The sequence below is a fragment of the Vombatus ursinus genome, unplaced genomic scaffold (genome assembly GCF_900497805.2).
Source record: "Vombatus ursinus unplaced genomic scaffold, bare-nosed wombat genome assembly UNPS02014812.1, whole genome shotgun sequence".
NCBI classification, from domain to species: Eukaryota; Metazoa; Chordata; class Mammalia; order Diprotodontia; family Vombatidae; genus Vombatus; species Vombatus ursinus.
The window spans coordinates 8,191,322-8,214,212 of record NW_020954590.1 but is presented as its reverse complement, the minus strand read 5'-3'; the positions used below and the strand labels follow the sequence as shown (position 1 = coordinate 8,214,212).

The following is a 22,891-nucleotide window of genomic DNA, read 5'->3' as shown; positions in this document are numbered from 1 at the left end:
TCCTTTGACAAAGTCACAAATACCCTGCTGTCCCTAAATTTCTCAGTTCAGAGAATAATCACTGATGCTCAAGAGGGTTTAGAGGATTTGACAGAGCTTTAGATTATGGAAGGAAGGAAGAAGGCTCAATTTTGGTTTCCTTGCCTGCTGTACCCACATGCCTAAGAGGAGGAGGTAAGGATGTAGGCCAGGCTTGGAAAAGGAGGGATTATACAAGCAGAGTAAGGAATGATATTAACAAATCAGCCAGAGAACCTCTGGGGAGACAGAAAGCTACTTCTTAGTGACTTGCATGCCCAATCTTAGATGAGCCTGGAGTGTCATTTAAAGATCAAACAACAAAATTTCCTCAGTTTACACTCTTCTTTTAGAGTGAGTCTTAACATTTAGAGATGCATGATCACATTTTACAAATCCCTCCCAGTCTTAGCACATACAGGAAGAATAAAAAGTGGTTTCCCAATGCCTAATAAATATTACGTCAAACTGATAGTCAAAATGATAAAACAGAAAAAACACAAATCGAATCCAAAAGTCCTGGGTCTAAGTTCAATAGGTATGACTTCTTATTCAGAAAATCTGAATTTTTAAATGACTTTAAAATTTGTCTAAGATAGTAGACAGATTATTGTTTACTTATATTGTTTTACTTATTTTAATGATAGAAAGCAAATGAATACTATCTTTGTTTCACAGGTAAACAGCCAGGTAACACCATTTGTTGGGCAGGAGAACACAGGAGGGCTCCTAACACTAACAGGTGTTCTAGCACAGGTTCACTTTTGATCTGGTCAGACAGGAAGACAGCTTTGGAGAGGTTAAATAAGCTTACTTTATTCTAGTCTAGTCTTCTCAATAGGGTGTTTGCTGATAATGGGAGCACCAACTCCTACAGCATTCCCTAATCACACTTCTCGAAGGGGTGGGTGAGAATATACAAAGTAGGAGCATAACTCCTATCTCATTCCCCTAAGCCTCAATGGGGACCAGTTGAGGCAAACACAGATTATCCCCGACCCTTGATGGGGGCTGATTAAGACAGGCACATGCATTCCTCTATGCGTTACCCAAATCCCAAAATGGTCCCCCACTCACTGACCAGTGCCCACTTGCTTTATAGGGCCATAGACAAAGAAGGCATCTTGCCAACATTAAGTTCAAGGGTTAACTTTAGCGATATCGTTATGACCTAGCACAGCATAGGCATACATTATGTCACCCCTATATCTCTACTGCAACTGCGTGGTAGAAGTTGTTTTTAATCATAATTCATGGGAAATATTATCTAGGATCCTAGAACTATTATCTAAAAAGGAATAATAAAATCCTTCTTACACACACTAAAATCCACCTTATTTACAATTTTCAATATTTGTTGAATTTATTGTGAGAACTGTAGTATATGGTGGAATCTGAATGCATTTGACAACATAAGAAAATGGTGATCAGTTCTAATTATAAAGTTATTTTAGTATGGAACAAAGGGGAGCCACCTTTGGAGGTTCTCAAGAAAATCCTCTGGGGGTTTCTCGTAGCTTGACTCTACTGAGTTCTCTTTATTACAAAATGGACTTCACTAGCACTTTTGTTAGAAAGAGTCTAGCAGCAGTAGGCTGTTTTGGATAAATTTTTCTCAGATCTTATCCACAAATGCTTGCAGGAGGGGCCCTATGTCTCTCAGACGACTTTGTGGCATCCTCAAAATAAAAGAACACCTTTACCTAGATATAACTAACTGTGGATGGTAGTAGCTGAACTGGGATCATAACCTAAGACTTCACAGAAGAATATAAGCTACCTTGAGTATATGCAAACAGCAAAAGAAGCTCCAGCTATCTCATGGGAACATTTGCATGTGACCCTGGGGCATCTCTAGCATTATGCCTTCTTTGTTCTGTTTCTATATGGTATTTGACTTGGCCTGGGATAGGTGAGGGGATCCATTACACTATTCTGTCCAGTTGCCTCCAAGGACTGGATTTCATGATAAAACTCTCTTAAACAACCTAGTTAGCTTAATAAATCCCAATAAATCTACATATATTTATTATATGTAACATCCTATCATGTGCCCCTCTTTCTTCGATATCTCTGTATTCTCTCACAGGGTCTGCAACTCTACAATTGGCCTATCAGGGCAGAACAGATCAGCCCCTTTACATTTGGCCTTACAATTGGAGTAGCTGGCAGAAATAATCTGCCCCCCTACAAATCTTATGCCTTTACAAGCTGGTAATGAGAAACCTAAAAAAAAAAAAAAGCTATGATTTTCCTGCTTTAATGATGCTGCTAAGGTTCTGCTCCATAGTAACAGATTGTGCTGGTGTATAAGGGGGAAAAAATCATCTCAAGTAATGTAAATAAAAATGCAATGCAATCTGCTTTTATATTTGGGTGGCAATCAAAAATATTTTTGTAAAACTTATAATGAAACCTCTCAATTATCCTAACATTTACTTTTGTGTGGTTGGAAATAAAACGTGTATAAGGCTTCATCCAAGAGACTGTCTTCTGTCTGCTCAAGAATAAGAAATATGAATCATTGTACCACAGCCTTTAGTTAAAAGTAATAGAATGCTCCATTCAAATGTGGGAAGATATCACCCATTTTCATGTAGTTCTTCAGAATTAGTATTCCAATAGTGATGTCATTTTTCATCATGCCATTGCATTAACCTCCTCAATCCCTTTGGCTGCTCCAATCCCAAGAATATTCAAATACATCTTGCACTCCCCCATTTAGAATTCTAGCTACTGCAGCATTGTACCTTTTAAAACAAAACACAGGGACATGTTGAGAACTGACTTGCCCACTTTAGCATTTGACAATCAAAAATAAGACTATATATTATAATGGTCCAAATGTGCTTTCAATTGTATATTCATTTACATTTTTCCTATGAGTCAAGGTAATATATACACTTGACTCATAAACCAGATACTTTTAAGGGCCAAACATCTATTTTAAAGATGATTAATCTTTCTCTTGGTTTTGAGATCAATGAGCCAACAATAAAATTGTATGAATCATAATTGTCATTTGCCAAAGCATTTTCTTCACCCAAAGTTAAAGGTATGATCAACCCACCTTAGACAGCCCGCCTACTTCTAAATAAAAGCAGATAATGAAAACATTCCAGGTGACCCAGAGGGCAGTCCACACCGTGTACTAGACAGAAGGAAAAAAAGAAAAAGAAGAAAAATGTGAAGATGAAAGGCTTACATACTAAACAGATCAATAATAAGAAACATTAACAAGCATAAGTCTTCTGGGAAGGAGTGGACAGGGAGAACCCGGGAAAAGATTTCTTATGTAGGTCTCCAAAGATCTCTAGAAATTACAAATCCAATATACTCTGTAGCTTTTAGTAGTTGACAGTAAAGCTTAGATTTATTCTTTAAAGTGCATTACTGGCCTACAGCACAAGTAAATCCAAAAACCTTGACTTGATTACTGTTTTCTAAGTATTTTCTCCTTCAATGAACACCATTATCCAAACTCACTGTGGGGTCACCCATAATTTAAAAAATGACTTAGGTCTGCCAGGCATTAAAGGCTGTGAGTCAAATACTAGCATCCCCATTGCTCTGATGCAGGATATTGCCCTGAAAATTGAAAGCTCTTTCTTTACAATAGCTCTCGAGGAAAGTGGAAAAGTACAAAAGTGCAAAAGTGCTATATTTGAAATCAAAAGCCTTGGGTTGGAATCCCTGTGCTAACTGTGTGATATTGGGCAAATTATATAATCTCTTCAGGCCTCAGTTTCCTCATCTACAAAAAAAGACAGTTTGACTAAATGGTTTCTAAGGCCTATTTCAATTCTGAATTTGTGATACTGTATGTGGTTTATTTATTGGACTTCCTGGACTAATTTCCCTGTAAGAGAGGTACAAAAGCCTTTTGTTAATCATATGCTAGGTAAACAACATAGAACCTCACAAAACTAAGAGGTTTATCAGCTGCAAGGTTCTTCAAAATATACATTCTTAAAACTTGAAAATTTCTTTCCCAAAATAGTCTCAACATCATAACCAAATACTTAGAGGTTGTAAAATATAATGGATAGAGAAGAGTCAGAAAGAACTGAGTTTGAATTCTTGGAGAATTAATTGACCTTCGTGTCATTTTCCTCATGGGGGAATAATAACCACATCTACCTCAAATGATTTTAGCAATTGAAACAGATAACATATATAAAGTTCTTCACAAAGCATTGCATAAATGTGAACTTTAATATAATATTATTGTTAATAACTAACTGCATTTTGGGAAATGTCTACCAGATCACACTGCTTAGTCATAATAAATTAAAGTTTATAACACTTGGAATGGAAGAAATATTTAACTTGGAAGAATCCTCACCCATAGGAAGTACAACTGATGGCCTCTTTACTTTAATTTTTTTTCTTTACTCAGAAAATTGTAATCCTTATTTTGATGCTTTATTTTTATTTAATAGGGATAATAACTAAAATCAGTGCTTTCTTTCAGAAGTAATGATTATTGCCTCATAAATTATAAATTAGTCTCCCTGACACTTTCTTCTTACCATTCCATACATTCACCATGCCACTGCTCTAGCAGGGGGAATATCCTAACCCTTGCCTCTATGCAAGTTAGGCAAGTTTTTCCTTTAAAGGTATGGGACCATCCTTGAGACTTGCTTGTCTGAGTACAAAACAGCCATGAGGAACTCCAGGTACTTTTTGATGCTTAGCTGGTGGAAAATGATAGACTTCCAAAATTAAAATATCAACTACCAGGGGACTGTCTTCAATCAGGCCTAATCCCAAATAGCTGCCATAATGATTTTCCTAAGGTATAGGTTTAAATATATCAATAGTTAACCTTTCCTTCATCAAACAATAAACTCCAGTTGCTCCTAATACTTCTAGGAGTCAAACATAAACTTTTCTATCTACACCTTAAAAGCCTTTATAACCTTTTCCCACTCTATTATTGTAGTCTTATTATATATTATTCTCCTTCATAATCTATATGATTCAGCCAAATTGACATTGTTGATGACAAATGATACTTTGTCTTCTGTGTCTCTGTGTCTTTGTATAGGAAGAGCAGTTTTGCTCTCTCCCAACTTGGGATTCATTCTTTCCTCATCTCCACATTTTAAAACCTCCAGCTTCCTTCAAAGGTCACCTTCTACAGTTCCTTTCCTTATTACTCCCAGGGGCTAGTATCTTCCCTTCCAAATTAGCTTGTACTTAATTTTATTTTAGATATGGTCATTTATACACATATTATCTCACCAAATAATCTTTCTTGCTCTGTTGTACATATAACTCTCCTAACTCCATATCCTAGCACCAGCTGTCCCTTTTTCCAGGGAACACTCTCTACCTCCTAGAAGCCTTAATTTACTTTAAATCTCAGCTCAAGTGCTACCTTCTACAGATCCCCTGCTGATAGTACCATTGTCCCCATTTCCTTGTATTTATTTTGAATATATCTTGTCTATACTTCTATACAGACAGCTTGGTTGTATAGTGGATAGTGCCAGGCCTGGAGTCAGGAAGATTCATCCTCCTGAGTTCAAATCTGGCCTCAGACACTTACTAACTGTGTGACCCTGGGCAAGTTACTTAACCTCATTTACCTCAGTTTCCTTATCTGCAAAATAAGCTGGAGAAGGAAATGGCAAACCACTCTAGTATCTTTGCCAAGAAAACCCCAGATGGATCATGAAGAGTTGGACATGACTGAAATGACTAAACAAACTTATATATGTTCACTCCCCCATTGAATGAAAGCTTCTCAAGGGCGGGGACACTTTCATTTTCATTTTAGCATTCTTATTACCAAATATGGTATCTGGTACATAGTAGGTATTTAATAAATGCTATTGATTTTTGGATTGATCAATTAACATAATTAAAGCATCACTAGGCTATAATCTTGGTCATAATAAATTAATTCCTAAATATCTTCTAGTTTAGAATAGAATGTTACTGGTTTGCATGAAATCATTTTCTTCTTTGTCACATGTAAGGTATGATTAGCCTGAGTTACTCCCTTTTAATAACCTTTGAATTTTTTTAAATCTCTTTTAAAATGGCTTTACCCTTAATTTTCATGTTCTGATTTGGCAGTTTGTGAATGTGACTATTATTTTAAAAGCTGATGAACTGCAGACCCTTTCTAACAACTCACTGATGACTCATTGTTTTTAAATCCCTTAATTATTTATTTTGCATATGTTTATTTATATACATATTATGTACATATTCAAGGCCTAGAAAATACTTGTTATCCTTTATTATGAGCAGTAGTTCATACAAATTCAAGTATTCAAATTATTCTTTGCTAGTGATTATTCACACAGATTCAAACTTATTACTATGAGAACATCCTGCATCAGTTTTTTGTTTGTTTACTTTTTCAGCCTAGAGGTTCATCCACCATGGTAGAGAAATGATTCCTGGATTACGAATCAACATTTTTCAGCTTCAGCTCTGTCTTTTACTGTTTGCATGACCAAATGATTCTAGGCCTCCATTTATTAATCTGTAAAATGAGGTGATTGGACTGAATGACCTTGTTGGTTCCTTTTCAACTCAATCTATGATCCTAAGGACTTTAGATTTATTAATTGTAACTATAAAGTGTACAGTATTTTCACTATTAATTATATGTGTGTGTGTATATATATATATATATATATATAATATTTACTTCAATCAGTAAGTGGTAAGAGTATAACTTAGTGAATATACTTATATTTGAATAACTATATAATGATAAAACCAGAAGTAATTATATGAAGAATAATATTAGCTCTTATCATATAGCTCTGTAGAGGCTTTCCTTACAAACAACTACGTGAGATAGCTAGTACAAGTGTTCTGTATGCATTGGTTCAGTCCCGATTCAGCACTCGAGAGCAGTCCATCCACTCCACAGGTGAGACTCCCAAGTCTGAATAGAAAGAGCCCTGCTTTAAGTTTTCCTTCAAACAAAGAAGGCACTGTACCAATTATAAGGCATAATTGTGTACAAAATACTTGCCAGTTATTACACAGCTAACAAATAACACTATCAGTTTTTAGGCCACTGTTCCTTTCCAGATGCCAACAGCTTTTTTATGGGTGAATTTTCACCTGTCTCCTCTCACCTTGATTGGTTGTTTTTGCTTATATAGGTTAGAAGTATCACAGTAATAGGAGGCTTTACGTAAATGATAAATAATTCAGTCCAAGAAAACAGCAAATTTAAATACTATTTAGGTAGAAACAATATGGTAGATACTATTTAGGTAGTATTTAATACGGTAAATACTATTTAGGTAGAAACAATCTTGTCTTCTTATGTCTTGCTCTTAATAATGAAAATTAATGCCACTTCCTCCATTTTATTATATTTTGTCAAACTAGCAGTTCCATATTTATTTTCCTTTTGAGGTGACAATTAAAAAAAAGCTTACCCATATAGATATACACCTGACTTTTATAATTTTTTTTCAAGCAGTCATTAGTAAATTTGATAGCTAAACACTGGCCTTGGAAGTTATAAGGAAATTATATAGTGTTATGCATTACATTTAAAAATTGCTATGGTTCATATTGAAGTCAAGAGTCTCCTAGAGGATTGGAGGTAATGGGCAGAACTCCTTTAAGAGATCTTTCCTCACACACAAAAAAAAGTAAATACTGTTGAAGCACCTCCTTAAATAAAGAGCTTTATTAGGTGCTAAATAATCCTTCCTTGTTAGAGGAAAGAGAAATAGTTAAATGTTTAAAGTAGTAGCAATGAAGATGAGGAGAACTGCATATGCTAATTCTCATCACTGCCTAAGGGTCATACACTAGAGTCATACCCAGAAATTATTAACTATCCGAGGTTTCTTTGTTTTTCATTTTAGCCACAGATGGAAGCAATAGCAGAAAAAAAGGGGAGAGGGGCAGGTTTACTGGAAATATAAAAACAAAAGCAAAAACAAAAGCCAGGCTTTAGAGAAGGATGAGAATGAGGAAAGCCTCTGCTCTTCCTTTACCTACAGAAGAGAAACATGTCACAATTGGCTCTCATACCTTTTGAGCTCTGTAGAGCTAGAGTACCATAAGGGGGAGAGGGGGGAATAAGCATTTATTAAGTACTGATTGTGTGCCAGGCACTATGCTAAGTGCTTTTCAAATAGCATCTCATTTATAGTGACTGGAGAACCAGAGGCTTCTGAATCAAAGTAAACACCATTAAATTCAAAAATATACCTGAGAGTATACTAGATATTTAGTAATTAGTGTTTAATCAATATTCATACAATTCTTTTGAGCATTTTTTTTAAAAGGGTGAATTGTCATAATAAGGATGTATTATTTCATCTCGTAAATTCAGTCAGCCATTACTTAAAAGAGCTAAGTCTCTTGGTTAGCACTATATGAAAATAAGTCATAAACTGGTATCAATGATTCTAACCTACAAATATATGACCCTCTATAGATAACAAACAGACCCTAGAGTCTAGATCAGTGCTGCAGAACCTGTAGCCTTGAGGCCACATGTGGCCCTCTAGGTCCTCAAGTGCAGTTCTTTGACTGAATCCAAACTTCACAGAACAAATCCTTTTATTAAGGAGATTTCAGGACCTAGAGGGCCACATGTAGCCTCAAGGCTGAAGGCTCCCTACCTCTGGTCTAGTTCAAGGGTTCTTAACCTACAGTCCCCAGACCTCCCAAAGGTCCATGGATAGATTTTAGTAACTGTGATGAGAAAATATTACATCTTTATTTCACTAATCTCTAGCTTAAATTTAAACATTTTCTTCAATTATGAATACAGTTGACAACATTATTCTGAGAAAGGGTGCATAGGATTCACCAGATTCCCAAAGGGGTCAATGAAAGAAAAAAGGTTCAGAATTCCTGCTCTAGAGGGTGCCTTGATTATTCACCCCTATTCTAGACAGTTGTCTCAGATTTCCCACTTCCACTTACTTTCATCTCAGTGACATAATACAAAATTCCAAAAACTGTTGTTGAGAGCTACAAATGATATCAGTGTTATACCTTAATTCACAGGTCATTGATTTAGACCCTGAAGGGACTCAGAGGTCAATTAACCCAACCCTGTCATTGTATAGATGAAGAAACTGAGACTCAGAAATGTTAAGTGATTTGCCAGTTACACAATATTTAGGACACAGCTCTGTTGAACCTGGTTTCTCTAACTACAAATCCAGAATTCTTCCTCCAGTCTTATTTGAAAAAAATGAAATGAGAATCAGAAATTTTACAGATAAAATTAACAGAGTGTGCAGTTACCGCACAATCACACGAATTATTATATCTTATTCTATTAAGTGTTTTTTAATGCATATTGTTATCATTCTAGTATGTTGTAATTTAAATATGGTTTGTTATTTCTCACAACTACTTCACAAGGGTGGTTGACAATATTGTCCCCAATTTTTAGATGGGAAGAATGAGGCACATAGAGGATCATTCTCTAGAAAATGAAGTTGAAAATATTCCTATTGCATTTTTAAAAATTAACAAAAATCAAGCATATGTCCATCAAATTAAGAAAGCATTATATAATCTTCAAGAATAGGTTTAAATTCAAAACGATCTTGAAAACATGAAAAAAATATTAAGTAAAAAACAGGATGAAGGTCATTAGGAGCTTAATTTACATTGGAGCTAGCATTTACATTGTGCTTTAAGCTTGCTAAATACTTTATATATACATATATTATCATCTCATTTGATCCTTAAAACAACCAGTTGGGGTAAGTATTATCATTTCCATTTTACAGAAACTGAGGATTAAAAATGTTAAGTGATGTGCCCAAGATGACACCTAGTAATAATTTGAGGCAAGATTTGAACTCAGGTCTTTTTGACTCCAAGACCAACCCTCTATCCACTCCACAACTTAGCTAACTATGTAAGCAACCAATGAGGTACACATTTGTGGTTTCTGAACCAACTTTTTTAAAGGACATATAAGGGAAATTTTGAGGTAACTGCAGAAAAGAAAGGAGCCAAAAGCTCCCAATTGTAGGAAAGAACATTTTAGGATTATAACATCTAAAGTTAGAAGAGACCTCAGAGGCCATAGAGCACAACCCTGTTACTTTGCAGATAAAGAAACTGAGGCCCAGGGGAGAAGTAATTTGCCCAAAGCCACACAGGGAGTAATGTGGCTAGTTTTTTGAGTTTATTATAATTTTTCATTTATTTTATAACTAAAATGGCACTGACTTTCCCTGTGACAAAATGAAGGTCATAGTTAGCTGACTATAGTCATATTCTGTCATAAAAATGTCTTGTTAGACCATGTATTAAGTTATGCTTAATGTCAAGCTACTTAATTAATTAATTAATGTATTAATATATAATCTATAATATATAATGTATTAATATATAATTAATGTATATTAATTAATTAATTAATGTAATTAATATATAATCTGTCTTATCATGTAACATGGAAAATATAATTGTACATATTTTCTTTTCTCCCAGATTACAGTTTTATAAGGGAGTCATCTGTGGAGCCAACAAAACATCAAAAGGAATTACTGAAATACTTTCATTCAATGGATTTGGCACCAAGGACATCAATTCATATCCTGTTATTCCCTTGGGCAAGACACATATCTTCTCTAGGCCTTCATTCCCTCACATAGAAAGTGAGGATAAGTAGATGATGATATGAAGTGCTTTTCTGAACTCAGAATGTAGAATCTTATCATTTCCCTGAAGCAGTTTAAGAGGAGGAATTACATCTTAATTGAAAAGTTTATATACTGGACCCTGAGATTCATTAGTACAGAGAACTCCTAATATGCAGATAAGGACCAACTCTGTAAGGTGGTCTTAGAGAATTGCTTGAGGCACTGAAAAAATTAAGTGACTTGCTTGTGATCACAGTTAGTAGGAGAGTCTGATCTTCCTATTTCAGAGGCCAGCTCTCTGTCCAATACATAACCTTTCCTCTCTGTGCAAATTAAGGACATGATAAAAGTAAGAGACTTACCACCACTATATATCGAGGTCTAAACTGAATGGTTCCAAACAAGCCCAAGATGACAACTATTATGTGTAGAAAATTTCCAAGAATTGGTGCCCACTGGAAGCCAAGGAAGTCAAAGATCTGCCTCTCTAATGCTGAGAGCTGGAACAAAACAAATGTCTGACATTAGCAACAATGTAAATTTCAGCCAGACCACACTTCTCTCATTCTTTACAACTTCAGAGTTTTGAATTAAAATAAATTTTACTGTGTCAAAGTCCTGGACAAATTCTCTTTCACTGTCAGAAGATGCCCTCTTCCCTCCCCACAAGAAATTAAAGGGATAGTGAAAGCAATCAAGGACTTGGAGGAGCTCAAAGAGCCCTCCTGGCCCCTTGGAAAGCCCCATTTGCCTGAGAACTTAACACTCTTTCCCAAGCCCAGTCCCACTGCCATGGTGTTGAACACATTTCTTCATCCTGTCTTTGGTGTCTGAACCCCTTAAAAACCAAGACTTTGCACTCTCTTTTGGGAGTGGAGCTATCTGGAAGAACAGGCATTTCCCATCAAAATGCAGGTCAAAGGGAGGGAGAGAGGTCTAAAATTCACTGTTCCTGCCTTCCAACCTACATTGCTTTAAGTATTATTGCTCAAAGTTATATAGTTGGTTTTCAAGATATTGGGCAATGCCAAAGCCAAAGAAAGAAGGTAACTGGAAATATATTATTTCAGCTATTAAATGGTCAAAAAATTGAAGAGAAATATTGTTTGAATCCAAGTTCTATTATATGAATCAAATAGTTTTATCAATGCAAGTCTAATGTGGCAAAACCAAGTCACTTAAAATAAAATGAGTGGCTTAGTCTCAGTGCATTAGACCTGAACTGATAGAACCATTACAATTCTGAAAGGAACTACTCCTTTACCTCTGTGATCTCACAGTCAAATAAATACAAAGTTAGTGCTTTTAGAGCAACCAGGTGGCACACTGGATACAGCACCTTAGAACCGACACTTTCACATTGTGGGGTTGGAGACAACTTTTGAGAATCCCTTGGACAGCAAGGAGATCAAATCAATCAATACTTAAAGAAATTAATTCAGGCGATTCACTGGAAGGTCAAATATCAAAGCTGAAGTCTAAATATTTTGGACACATAATAAGAAGATGGGACTCATTGGAAAATAACTCTGACATTGGGAAAAACTGAAGGCAAAAGGAGAAGGGGAGTGCAGAGGATGAGATAGAGAGTGTTATGGAAACAATGAATATGAACTTAGAATTTGAGAGATAGTGGAGGATAGAAGGGAGTGGCATGCTATGGTCCATGGGGTAACAAAGAGTTGTGACTGAATGACTGAACAAGAAGAAAAGTGCTTTTCAATGCTGCTGCTGAAGGTGCCATAACTATTATTATTTATTTATTTTATTAATTTATTTTGATTTATCAACAATCACTTCCATAAGCTTTTGAGTTTTAAATTTTTCTCCCCCTCCCTCCCCACCTCCCTCTCCAAGATGGCACACAGTCTGATATAGGCTATACATACATTCCTATTAAACATATTTTCACATTAGTCATGTTGTAAGGAAGAATTAGAACCATTAGGAGGAACCACCAGAAAGGGGAAACAAAACACAAGAAGAAAAAATATAGCAAATAGTGTGCTTCCATCTGCATTCAAACTCCATAATTCTTTCTTTGGATATGGATAGCATTTTCCATCATGAGACTTTTGGAGATGTCTTAGATTTTTGCATTGCTGAGAAGGGTTAAGTCTATCACTATTAGTCATCGCACAACATGGCTATTACTATGCACAATGTTCTCCTGGTTCTGCTCACTTCCCTCAGCATTAGACCACACAAGTCTTTCCAGGTTTTTCTGAAGTTTGCCTGCTCATCATTTTTTATAGCACAATAGTATTCCATTACATTCATATACCACAACTTGTTCAGCCATTCCCCAATTGGTGGGCACACCCTCAATTTCCAATTCTTTGCCACCACAAAAAGAGCTGCTATAAATATTTTTGTACACATGGGTCCTTTTCTCATTTGTGGGATCTTTTTGAGATACAGCCCTAGAACTGCTATTGCTGGGTCAAAGGGTATGGTGCCATACTATTATCAGTGAATCAAGTTCTAGACCTGGAGTTAGAAAGACCTGAGTTAAAATTCAGCCTCAGACACTTACTAGCTGTGTGACCCTGGACAAGTCACTTTCACTCTGTCTCTGTTTCCTCAACTGTAAAATAGGGGATAATAATAACACTTTCAGCAGCAACATTGACATAACAATCCTTGATGTGAGGATAAAATGAGATAATATTTGTAAAGTTATTTGGAAACTTAAAGTGTCATATAAATGCTATTATTATTATCATTATCATTATCATCGCCATTAAATGAAAAAGGCAAGAGAACCCATGTATGAAGTGTATATTTTCAAATGTTGAACTTTATCTTTTATGCTGTTATAAAATTACATTCTTGTGCATAAATTGTGGAATAGTGGAAAGAGCTGACCTGGATCCAAGTCCCACCTTACACATGTTGGTTGAGTGACCCTGGGTAAGGCACTTATCATCTCTTCACTGACATTCACTGGAAGACATTATTCACTGGGAGCTCCTTATAACAATGAAATCACAAGACCAGTGCCTACCCCTATCTTTATTTTTATTTTTTTGGGGGGGTAATTGGGGTTAAGTGACTTGCCCAGGGTCACATAGCTAGTAAATGTCAAATATTTGGTCTGAGGCCCACTTGGAACTCAGATCCCCCTGACTCCAAGGTCGGTGATCTATCCACTACTCCACCTAGCTGCCCCACCTACCCCTATCTTTATTCAGAGATCAAGTGACAGATCAGGTCACTCTGTGGAAAATCCCCACAATGACTCTTATTTTGTGTCTAAACTGACATTCAAGGTGCACCAGAAGTTAATAGTATATGAACTCTCCAACATCTTCTCACACATTCTGAATAAAATATTCCATTGTCTAGTCATACTATATTACTTTGTATACTTTTATACCCTTCAGAGTCATCACATGTTTTTCCTGTATCTATAAAGCCATAGAATATCATCCCAATTTTATTTTCAGTTGAAATTTTAACATTTTAAGATTTAATTTAAATACCCCCTCTTCCAGGAATTCTTTTGTGATCTCCATAGTCCAAAATGTATCTTTATTTCCTGATACTTTTCATATCACTTATCTGTTTGAACCTCCATGCATTTTTACTAACTGTCCCCCATTCCTGTACTGACGATTTGTGCCCAACTCCTGCCCGACCTGTGGTAGAGCCTTCCGAATTCATACTGGTCTGATCAGCCACAGTGGGACACACTGTACCTTGACTCCAACATAATGATGGTATTTTGGTCCTCTTTGAGAATGAAGGACAACAACCAACCAACCCCCATTCCTCAAATTTTCTCATGCCCCACCTCCATCTCCTGACTTCCTTGGCTTCTTTCAAGTCTCAGCTAAAATCCCACTGTCTGTAAGAAGCTTTTTCCAGTCTTCCTTATGTTAGTACCTTCCCTCTGAGATTATCTCTAATTTATCATATGTATGTATACATATATGTGTATATGCATGTGTGCATACACACATATAAATTCCATAAGCAAAGCAGAATTGCAGTAGCACAAAATAAACATGAGATGTGCAAATCTAGAGAAATCTCCATCCTAAATGTTCAAAGGGACTATTTGTGCCCAACCTGTGGTAGAGCCTTCCAAGCTCTTATTGAATGATCAGCCATAGTTGAACACATTGTACCTTTGACCCCAACATCACGATGTCTTTGGTCCTCTTTGAGTACAAAGGACAAACAACAAAAAGCAACACCATCCTCCCAGCCCCTCAGCCTCTCAACCTAGGAATCGTCCTGAATCCCTCACTATCTTTCACTCCCCCATATCCAAGCTGTTGCCAAGGTCTGTCAATACCACCTTTGCAACATCTCTCAAACATGTCCCCTTCTGTCCTCTGGCATTGCCACTACTCTAGTGCAGGCCCTCATCACCTAACCCCCAGATTATTGCAATAATTTCCTGATGCATGTGCCTGCCTCAAGTCTCTCCTTGTTGCAATCCACCCTCCATTCAGCCACTAAAGTCATTTTCCTAAAATGTCTTAAGCATATTACCCTCTGTGCCTATTCAGTAAACTCCAGTGGTTTCCTATTGCATCCAGAAGCAAATATAAAATCCTCTGTTTGACTTTCAGAGTCCTTCATAACCTAGCCCCCTTCTACCATTTCAGCCTTCTCACACCTCAGTCCCCAACAAATAATCTTTGATCCAGTGATGCTAGTCTCCTGGCAGTTCCATGAGTAAGACATTGTCTCTCAGCTTCTGGGCATTCTCTCTGGTTGTCCCTGTTTCTTGGAATGCTCCCCCTCCTCTGCTCTGACTACTGACTTCTCTGGCTTCCTTTAAGTTCCAACTAAAATCTTTCTTCCTTATGAAGCCTTCCCCAGCCCCTCTTAATTCTTTCTGTTAATTATTTCTTATTTATCTTATATATAGCTTGACTTGTATGTATGTATTTGCAAGTTGTCTCCCCCATTATATTGTAAGCCCCTTGAGAGCAAGAATGTCTTTTGCCTCTTTTTGGATTTCCAGAGTTTAGTGTAGTGCCTGACACAGAGTACGTGCTTAATAAATGTTTCTTGGTTGATTACTGATTGATTATAGGATTACAGTAACACTCTCATGAGAGAGAATTATTTAAAAACATGTTTCCAACTATGAGATGTTAGGTGAACATAAGTAATTGTTGTGGTTAAGACTGTCTTATTTTAGTCATCTTGTTCAATGAATGTCTAGAAACAGTTCCAGGACAAGTTTCTCCATACTATTATTCCTTTATGTTCCATGTTCTGTCAACTATCACAGAGGTTGATAAAATGACTTTCTATAGTTGAAGCAAAGGATTAGGACATAAATTTATACTCTGTAAGCTCACTGAAAGCATCCTTGATAAAACTCCAGTAGCAGACAGGACAAAAGGGGTGATAAGTACCTTATATCCTTCCCATGTGATTTTGATCTTCCCAGTCAAGGTTCTATAATATAAAAGCTTTTCATACCATATAGCAAAGAGATTATAAATTATTATGATGGTGACATCTATTTAAAACATTGTTCTTAAGTTTTTTTATGAAAATTATTATAGCCAGATGCTTGTGGGCAACAGATTCTATTGTAATAATGCTCCAATTCCAGCAGAGTTTATTGGTTGACTTCTCCAGAATATTTGGAGGTCTTTATTTGTAGTATGGGGATTTGCCATCTGTCAGTTCACAAAAGATAGCAAGCTTATAAAACATATAATTCCAGTTACCAAGTCATGAAGAATTAAATTGTTAAGCATTCAGAAGATGCTATATTTTAACAGTCTGCAGTAATTAGGTGCATGATCTCCCCTATTTCTTTGCATTATCTATACTAATGACTGAATCCAGGCTCCTTAAGGATAAGTCTTTTGTAATTTCTAATGCTATGATATTTTTGTAGTTTCTGGTCCTGAAATGCTGTCATAAACTACTCCATTTCCACAAATCAGTTTGCTTGACTCAGGCATTTGTTTGGTGTTTCTTTATCTACTGAGTCCATTCAGATGTTCTGTATTTCAGGCCTTTTGATTCCACTTCTGAATCTTAGTCATTTCATAGGCACCATCTGGAGGGAAGTCACTTTTGGATACATTAAACAAATCCAGTGCCACTTACCTTTTAATAGACTTTACTATTGCTTAGTAAAGTGATGTCTGCTTATTCACAAAGTATTTCTGTAGGTTTCAGATGTGTGTTATATGTTCTAAGATTATCTATCAACTTTGTCCCTCATTTTTAGCATTGAAGTGTTCATCTTTCTGGACCTGCCTTAGCATAATGGGCCTGGTGTTCTGTTAATATTGTACATGTTTTCTAAGGGTACTTTATAGATCCATTAAGGTGCATTTTGTACTTTTGAAAGTATAAGTTCAGCCTGGTATTGTATTGATGTTAATTGCTTAAAATGTATTTTTCCCATTCAGTTTTGAATTTTGAAGGCCAGTAAGTCCCTAAACATATTCAGAAACAGCCTACTCCAGACATCTTTATGCTTGCCTACAGGAAAGTAAGGTATTTGCAGTTATCACTTTCATCTAATTCATTGAAAGTGACCTCTGAATTCAAGTTCAAAGCTTTCAGTCTTTAACTCTCCTTAACATAAGCTACTAATTTCACATTTATCTAGTCTAAAAAAACATTCTGATATCATTGGAGAAACATTTCATAAAATGAAGGAGTTGTTTGATTTGCTTTTTGGTGTAGCCCTATATAGCTTGATGTCATCTCTATGCATCATGTTATTAACACAGTATTTTGATTAGACTCTTAATTTGAAAGTCATGTGTAGGAGAAATAAATGGCAATATATTCAAGGCTAGGAAGAACTAAAATTGGATTAGATGGTCTCCCTTAAAAATGCTAAATTTTATGGGAATGGTTCTTGACGTTATGCTGAGGCAGCTAAGTGGTGCAGTGAATAGAGCAATGAACTTGGAGTCAGAAAGAGCTGAGTTCAATTTCAGCCTCAGACATTCACCAGCTGTGTGATCTTGGGCAAGACATTTGACCTCAGTTTTCTCAACTGTAAAATGGGGATAATGACAGTATCTGCTTCCCAGGGTTGTAGTGAAGAACAAATGAGATAATATTTGTAAAATGCTTAACATAGTGCTTATCACAAAGTAGATGTCATATATTATTATCTACTATTATTGAAAAGTTTTCCATATGGAAAGCTAGTATTCTCACCATACTTGGTTTTATTTTATATATTTGCAGAATGAAAATAATAATTCTAATAATATCTAGCATTTCCATAGTGCCTTAAGGTCTACAAAGTGATTTATTTATATATATTATCTCTAGTGATAAACTGCAAGAATGGAATTGACTCAAAAGCTTGGCAATAATCAAAAAGGCAGTACATATGTCATCAGACTTTCCAGAAGCTTATCGAAAAAAACGACTGAATTGATAATGAGTTGCTCTTATTTTTTTTGAACATTTCTTTATTCCTCATGCTGTGAATGTTTTATATAAAATGCATAAATACATAATTTGACTATATTTGGAGAGGTTGTTGAAATGCTCATTCTTTGATGATAGATATATGATGCCTTCTGTTTAAAAAGGTGGGATGACTCTTTTGGTTCAAAGGAAGATGGTAAAGTACCTTGGTAGTAATTCATCCAATGCCAAGAAATATTTTAGCCAACAATTGTGGCTCTCTTCTAGACCTGCTGCTTTCCACCTTTTCAGGGTAGCTAGAGTTACAGTAACTTCTCTTGACATATTTGTTCTGTCATTCATTATATTCTTTGTGTGCAATGTTTCTGTTTCTCATTTGAGCTAATTTGTGTTTTTGTTGTGTTTAACTTCCTGTAACCAGAAAGAAAATCTGAAATTTTATATTTTCTCCTTCAGGTGTTCTAGTTTGTCCTGTGTTTCTTTATTCTATAAGTGTCTTAGTAGCTGGGTGGTACAGTAGATAGAGTGATGTAGCTGAAGTCAGAAAGATTTCAGTTTAAATCTGGTCTCAGACACTTGTGACTCTGGGAAAGTCATTTAACTTCTGCCTGCCTCAGTTTCTCATTTACAAAATGAGAATTACAAAAGCACATAATTCCCAAGGTTGTTGTAAGGATAAAATAATATTTGTATAGTGCTCTGTGAACCTTAAAGCACAGCATAAATGTTTGCTGTAATTATTATTATTTCATAGCAAAATTTCTGATTAATATTTGTTTCTTTGTGCTACTTTGATTCCTTGTATAACCTTAAGCTTTACATTTTACATTCAGTTTCTGATTAAGGGAATCTATATTTTCTGATATACTTGTATTTTCCAGATTACTTTCTGGGTGATATGGCATGTACCCATAGCGTAGATATCAATATTACATTCCTGTGTCTTTCCACAGAACTTTATTAGCTCCATCAGTTTGCTCCCCCCTCCCCCAGTGTAGGTTGACACCTGCCCTTAGCAGTGTTCCTTGACAACTCACCTTTCTTACTACAGCAACACCATACTGCTATATAAATATCCTGAAATATTTTTAGACTTTCTGTCAAATGCTATGGAGAAATATGGTCCTTCTACTAGTTATAGAAAAAACTAGCTTTCATAAATTACTCTGTTTTGTAATGATTGGTCTGCTAGTTGGATTCTTGGCATCACTATTAACAAGGGCTTTTCAGAATTTCAATATTTGTAGTTATCTTCTTTTCAAAATTATTTGAGACTTTTGTCATGTGTTTCATAGAATATGTATTAGGTAAAAATATTCAAAGACATCAGGATGTTATGCCTTTTCCCATTAAAATTTTAATGAATTTAACTTCATCTCTTGTCTAATTTAGGTTTAGGGGTCAAGTTTTTTCCTCTCTTTTTGTTTTATGATTTCCTTGTCCTGATGCATTATTGAAAGATTTGAGCATGAGAGTTGCTCTTAAAAAATGATCAAAAAATAATGCTCTGAAGTCTCTGAACATAATTACTCAGATCTCTTTACAAAACTGTTATGATATGGGATTGATAAAAAATGAAAGTATTCACAACTTCAGTCCATTTTATGCATACTCATGGTATATGTGTTTTGTTGTTTAGTTCCGCTGACACTAAGACATTTCCAAAAGGTGGGGGAATTGGCAGTTCTGATTTTTTAAGCACCCCATTTTCTTTCTTTCTTTTTTTTTTTTGGTTAGGCAATGGGGTTAAGTGAATTGCCTAGGGTCACACAGCTAGTAAGTGTTATGTACGAGGCCATATTTGAACTCAGGTCCTCCTGACTCCAGGGCCAGTGCTCTATCCACCACACCACCTAGCTGCCCCTAGCATCCCATTTTCTTATGGAATCAGAGCATGAAAACAAATGATTCCCTGCTGGTGTCCATGGCAAACTGACCATCATGCTAGTTTTGAGTAAGATTAATCTTCAACTCTATGTCATCCTATGTATTTAATAGATTCATTGAAGCAATTTCAATATACTATGTTTTGGGCACTATTCTAGGCATTGGATTATCCAGCATTTCAAGGTTTCTTCCAGGCCTTCACCAGCTATGTAAAGGTCTCAGGGCCAACGAAGTCCATTCTGTAGATCAATCTGACTGACATTTGTTTGCTTTGCCATTGCCCTACCTACCCCTATGACATGGACAATGGGTTAGAGTTTGAGGGGAATTATTACTATTACTATTAACTATTACTTTACTGTTTCTATTACTATTTCTATTATTGTCTTTCTTCTCCTTTTCAGAAGCAGTAGTAGCATGTATTTGTACACTAAGCATTTATAATCTTCTCTATTTCCCTTCAGAAACAATTTCAAAGTAAGGAGTATTAGTTATGTTGGTACCAATTTGTAATGCTGGCAACCCACAAGGTAATCTGTTAGCTATAATTTGAAACAAGCATCCAGTCTGAGGCATTTCAATTTCCTTAGACACAATGCCATTTACTCCAGCACTGAACCTTCATCTATCTTAATCAACAATTGCTTTCAATTAGCTGTCCTATAGAACAGAAAAGACCAAATGCCTGAAGGCATCCTCACCTTGGCCTCATTCATTTTTCTGGTGCCTCATGTTTATTAAGTAATTCTACTCTTTCTCTTATCCATGATAGGAAGATGGACCACAATGATCCAAAAGCAAAATGATCATAGAAATGTAAGTCAAGGGCAAGTTTTCCTCTCTGGTTTATTTGTGTTTGGTCAGTTGTTTTTCAGTGGTGTCTGACTCTTCGTGACCCTATTTAAGGTTTTCTTGGCAGAGATATTGGGGTGGTTCGCCATTTCCTTCTCCAGATCATTTTACAGATGAGGAAACTAAGGCAAACAGGGTTAAGTAACTTGCCCAGGATCACATAGTTAGTAAGTGTCTGAGGCCAGATTTGAACTCAGGAAGATGAGTCCTCTTGACTCTAGGCCTAGCACGCTATCCATTGTGCCACCTAGCTGCTCTATTTTTATTTAGTGTTTCTAATGGATTTTCTGGTACTGAGGACTTGGAAGTATTTATGAACTTGACCTCTCCATAGCACACTATCATTTATTTTTTTTTTACACTATCATTTATATACAAACAAGAATAGCATTCTCTGAGAACCAGAACCTTGAAGAGCAACTGCAAGTAACCTACTATGAGAAGTGGCCAGATTTAAGAGCTATGGCGCATCACAATTACATTTAAACTGAATTTTTCAGAGGGTAAAAACTCAATTTTCTTTCTGTCAAGAAATGCATGGCTAACATTTAATTTTAGAAGAGGATGAGAAAACTCACATAACAGAAGAGCTATTAGATTGATACCATGTATTAAGAAATCTGTGTTTTTCAGAAGGAATCATTTAGATTTAGAGCTGGAAGGTATCTTAGAAATCATCCAGACCACTGCTCATTTTTTAGATGAAGAAAGTGAATTTCATAGAGAGGAAAAGACTTTGAGCTCTGTGTGTAGCCAGGGAATTGGGTACCCACCTCCTAGCCTCTGTCTTCCTGTCAGGAGCTTCTCCAGGGCTCCAGGGACCATCCCCAGACCTTTCCTATATTCTACTGCTACCTCCCACCTCCTAGACAGCATCTCTTAGTCAAAACTACCACCTTCTGTGCGTCTGTCTGCTGTGATGGGCTTTCTATTTGATATCTCACTGTAGGCTAAAAAATTGAATCACGAGGAAGAACATTGAGCAGTCTAATCATCTGCCTCCCTCAATTGACTTCTCTCCAACTTAGAGATATTCTGCCTGAACTCAATCCTCAATGGTTAGAATATTCCCATTTGCTTATGCTCTCCCTATTCCAGTGACTTTGAACCCACAACTCGTCATACAAGTACAGTTCCTTATTTCCCACTGTCCACTCTCTTCAATGGTTTAATTTGTATTTCTCTAATCATTAATAATCTAGAGCATTTTATATGGTTGTTGATAACTTGGATTTCTTTCTTTAAAAACTGCCTGTTCCTATCTTAAAACTGCTTGTTCCTATCTTTTGACATATATATGTATCTATATATAGATATATATATCTATATATATACATAGAGATATAGATATATCTCTCTATATATCTCTATATCTATATATATCTATATATGTGATATATATAGATATAGATATATAGAGATGTAGATATATATATATATATTGGGGAATGGCTACCACAGAAGCTTTTTAAAGATGTAAGAGATGCTAAATAGGAGGAAGGAAAATGACAACTCCACAACATAATATGTCAGCTCTAGAAATGGAAAGGACCTCTTAGGGCTTCTGGTTCAATCCCCTCATGTTACTGATGAGGAAAGTGAGATTGAGAGAGGTGAAGTGACTTGTATAAGTAGATAGAACTTGGATTTAACCACAACTCTTGATATTTGGCTCTTGGCAACACCCAAAGTATTTGGTGAGGTTCCCCTTCTGTCTGTCTCTGAGGGACCCAAGTCTCAAATTTCTATAATTCAAGACTCACTAGTGGGAAACCTATAGTTTCAGAGAAAAAATAGACCTCTTTGCTAAAGCTAAACCCTCTCTCTATAAATGCCTTTGATTGCATCCTCTCCTCTCTTTCATGCTCTTAGTCCACCAACAATCCCCTTTCATGTTCTTAACACAACTTCTCCATTTTTATTGTTCTCTTTCCCTCATACTTAGATTTCCACTTTCCTTAAGAGAAGAACAACATCAATAAAAACTTCAGTTAACTCTGGCATCATCCCCCACTTATGCTCAATGCCTCTATATCCCCCTCCTTCCTCACCTCCTTGTAATTTGGCTTCTGTCCACACCGCTCTACTGAAACTGCTCTTTGTAACTTTTTAACAACAAGATCAGTGGTCTCCAG

The 22,891-nt window shown here is 36.1% G+C and overlaps 1 protein-coding gene across 1 annotated transcript in view; it reads right to left on the bottom strand.

Moving 5' to 3' along the window:
- LOC114053832 (sodium/potassium-transporting ATPase subunit beta-1-interacting protein 3) overlaps positions 1 to 22,891 on the bottom strand; it is a 777,776-nt gene that overhangs the window by 341,255 nt on the left and 413,630 nt on the right. Inside the window, exons 2-3 of the mRNA XM_027876960.1 lie at positions 10,997 to 11,134; positions 3,089 to 3,169 (exon numbers count right to left, since the gene is read on the bottom strand). Of these exons, the coding sequence (XP_027732761.1) occupies positions 3,089 to 3,169; positions 10,997 to 11,134 (219 nt within the window). The remainder of the gene's footprint in view (positions 1 to 3,088; positions 3,170 to 10,996; positions 11,135 to 22,891) is intronic.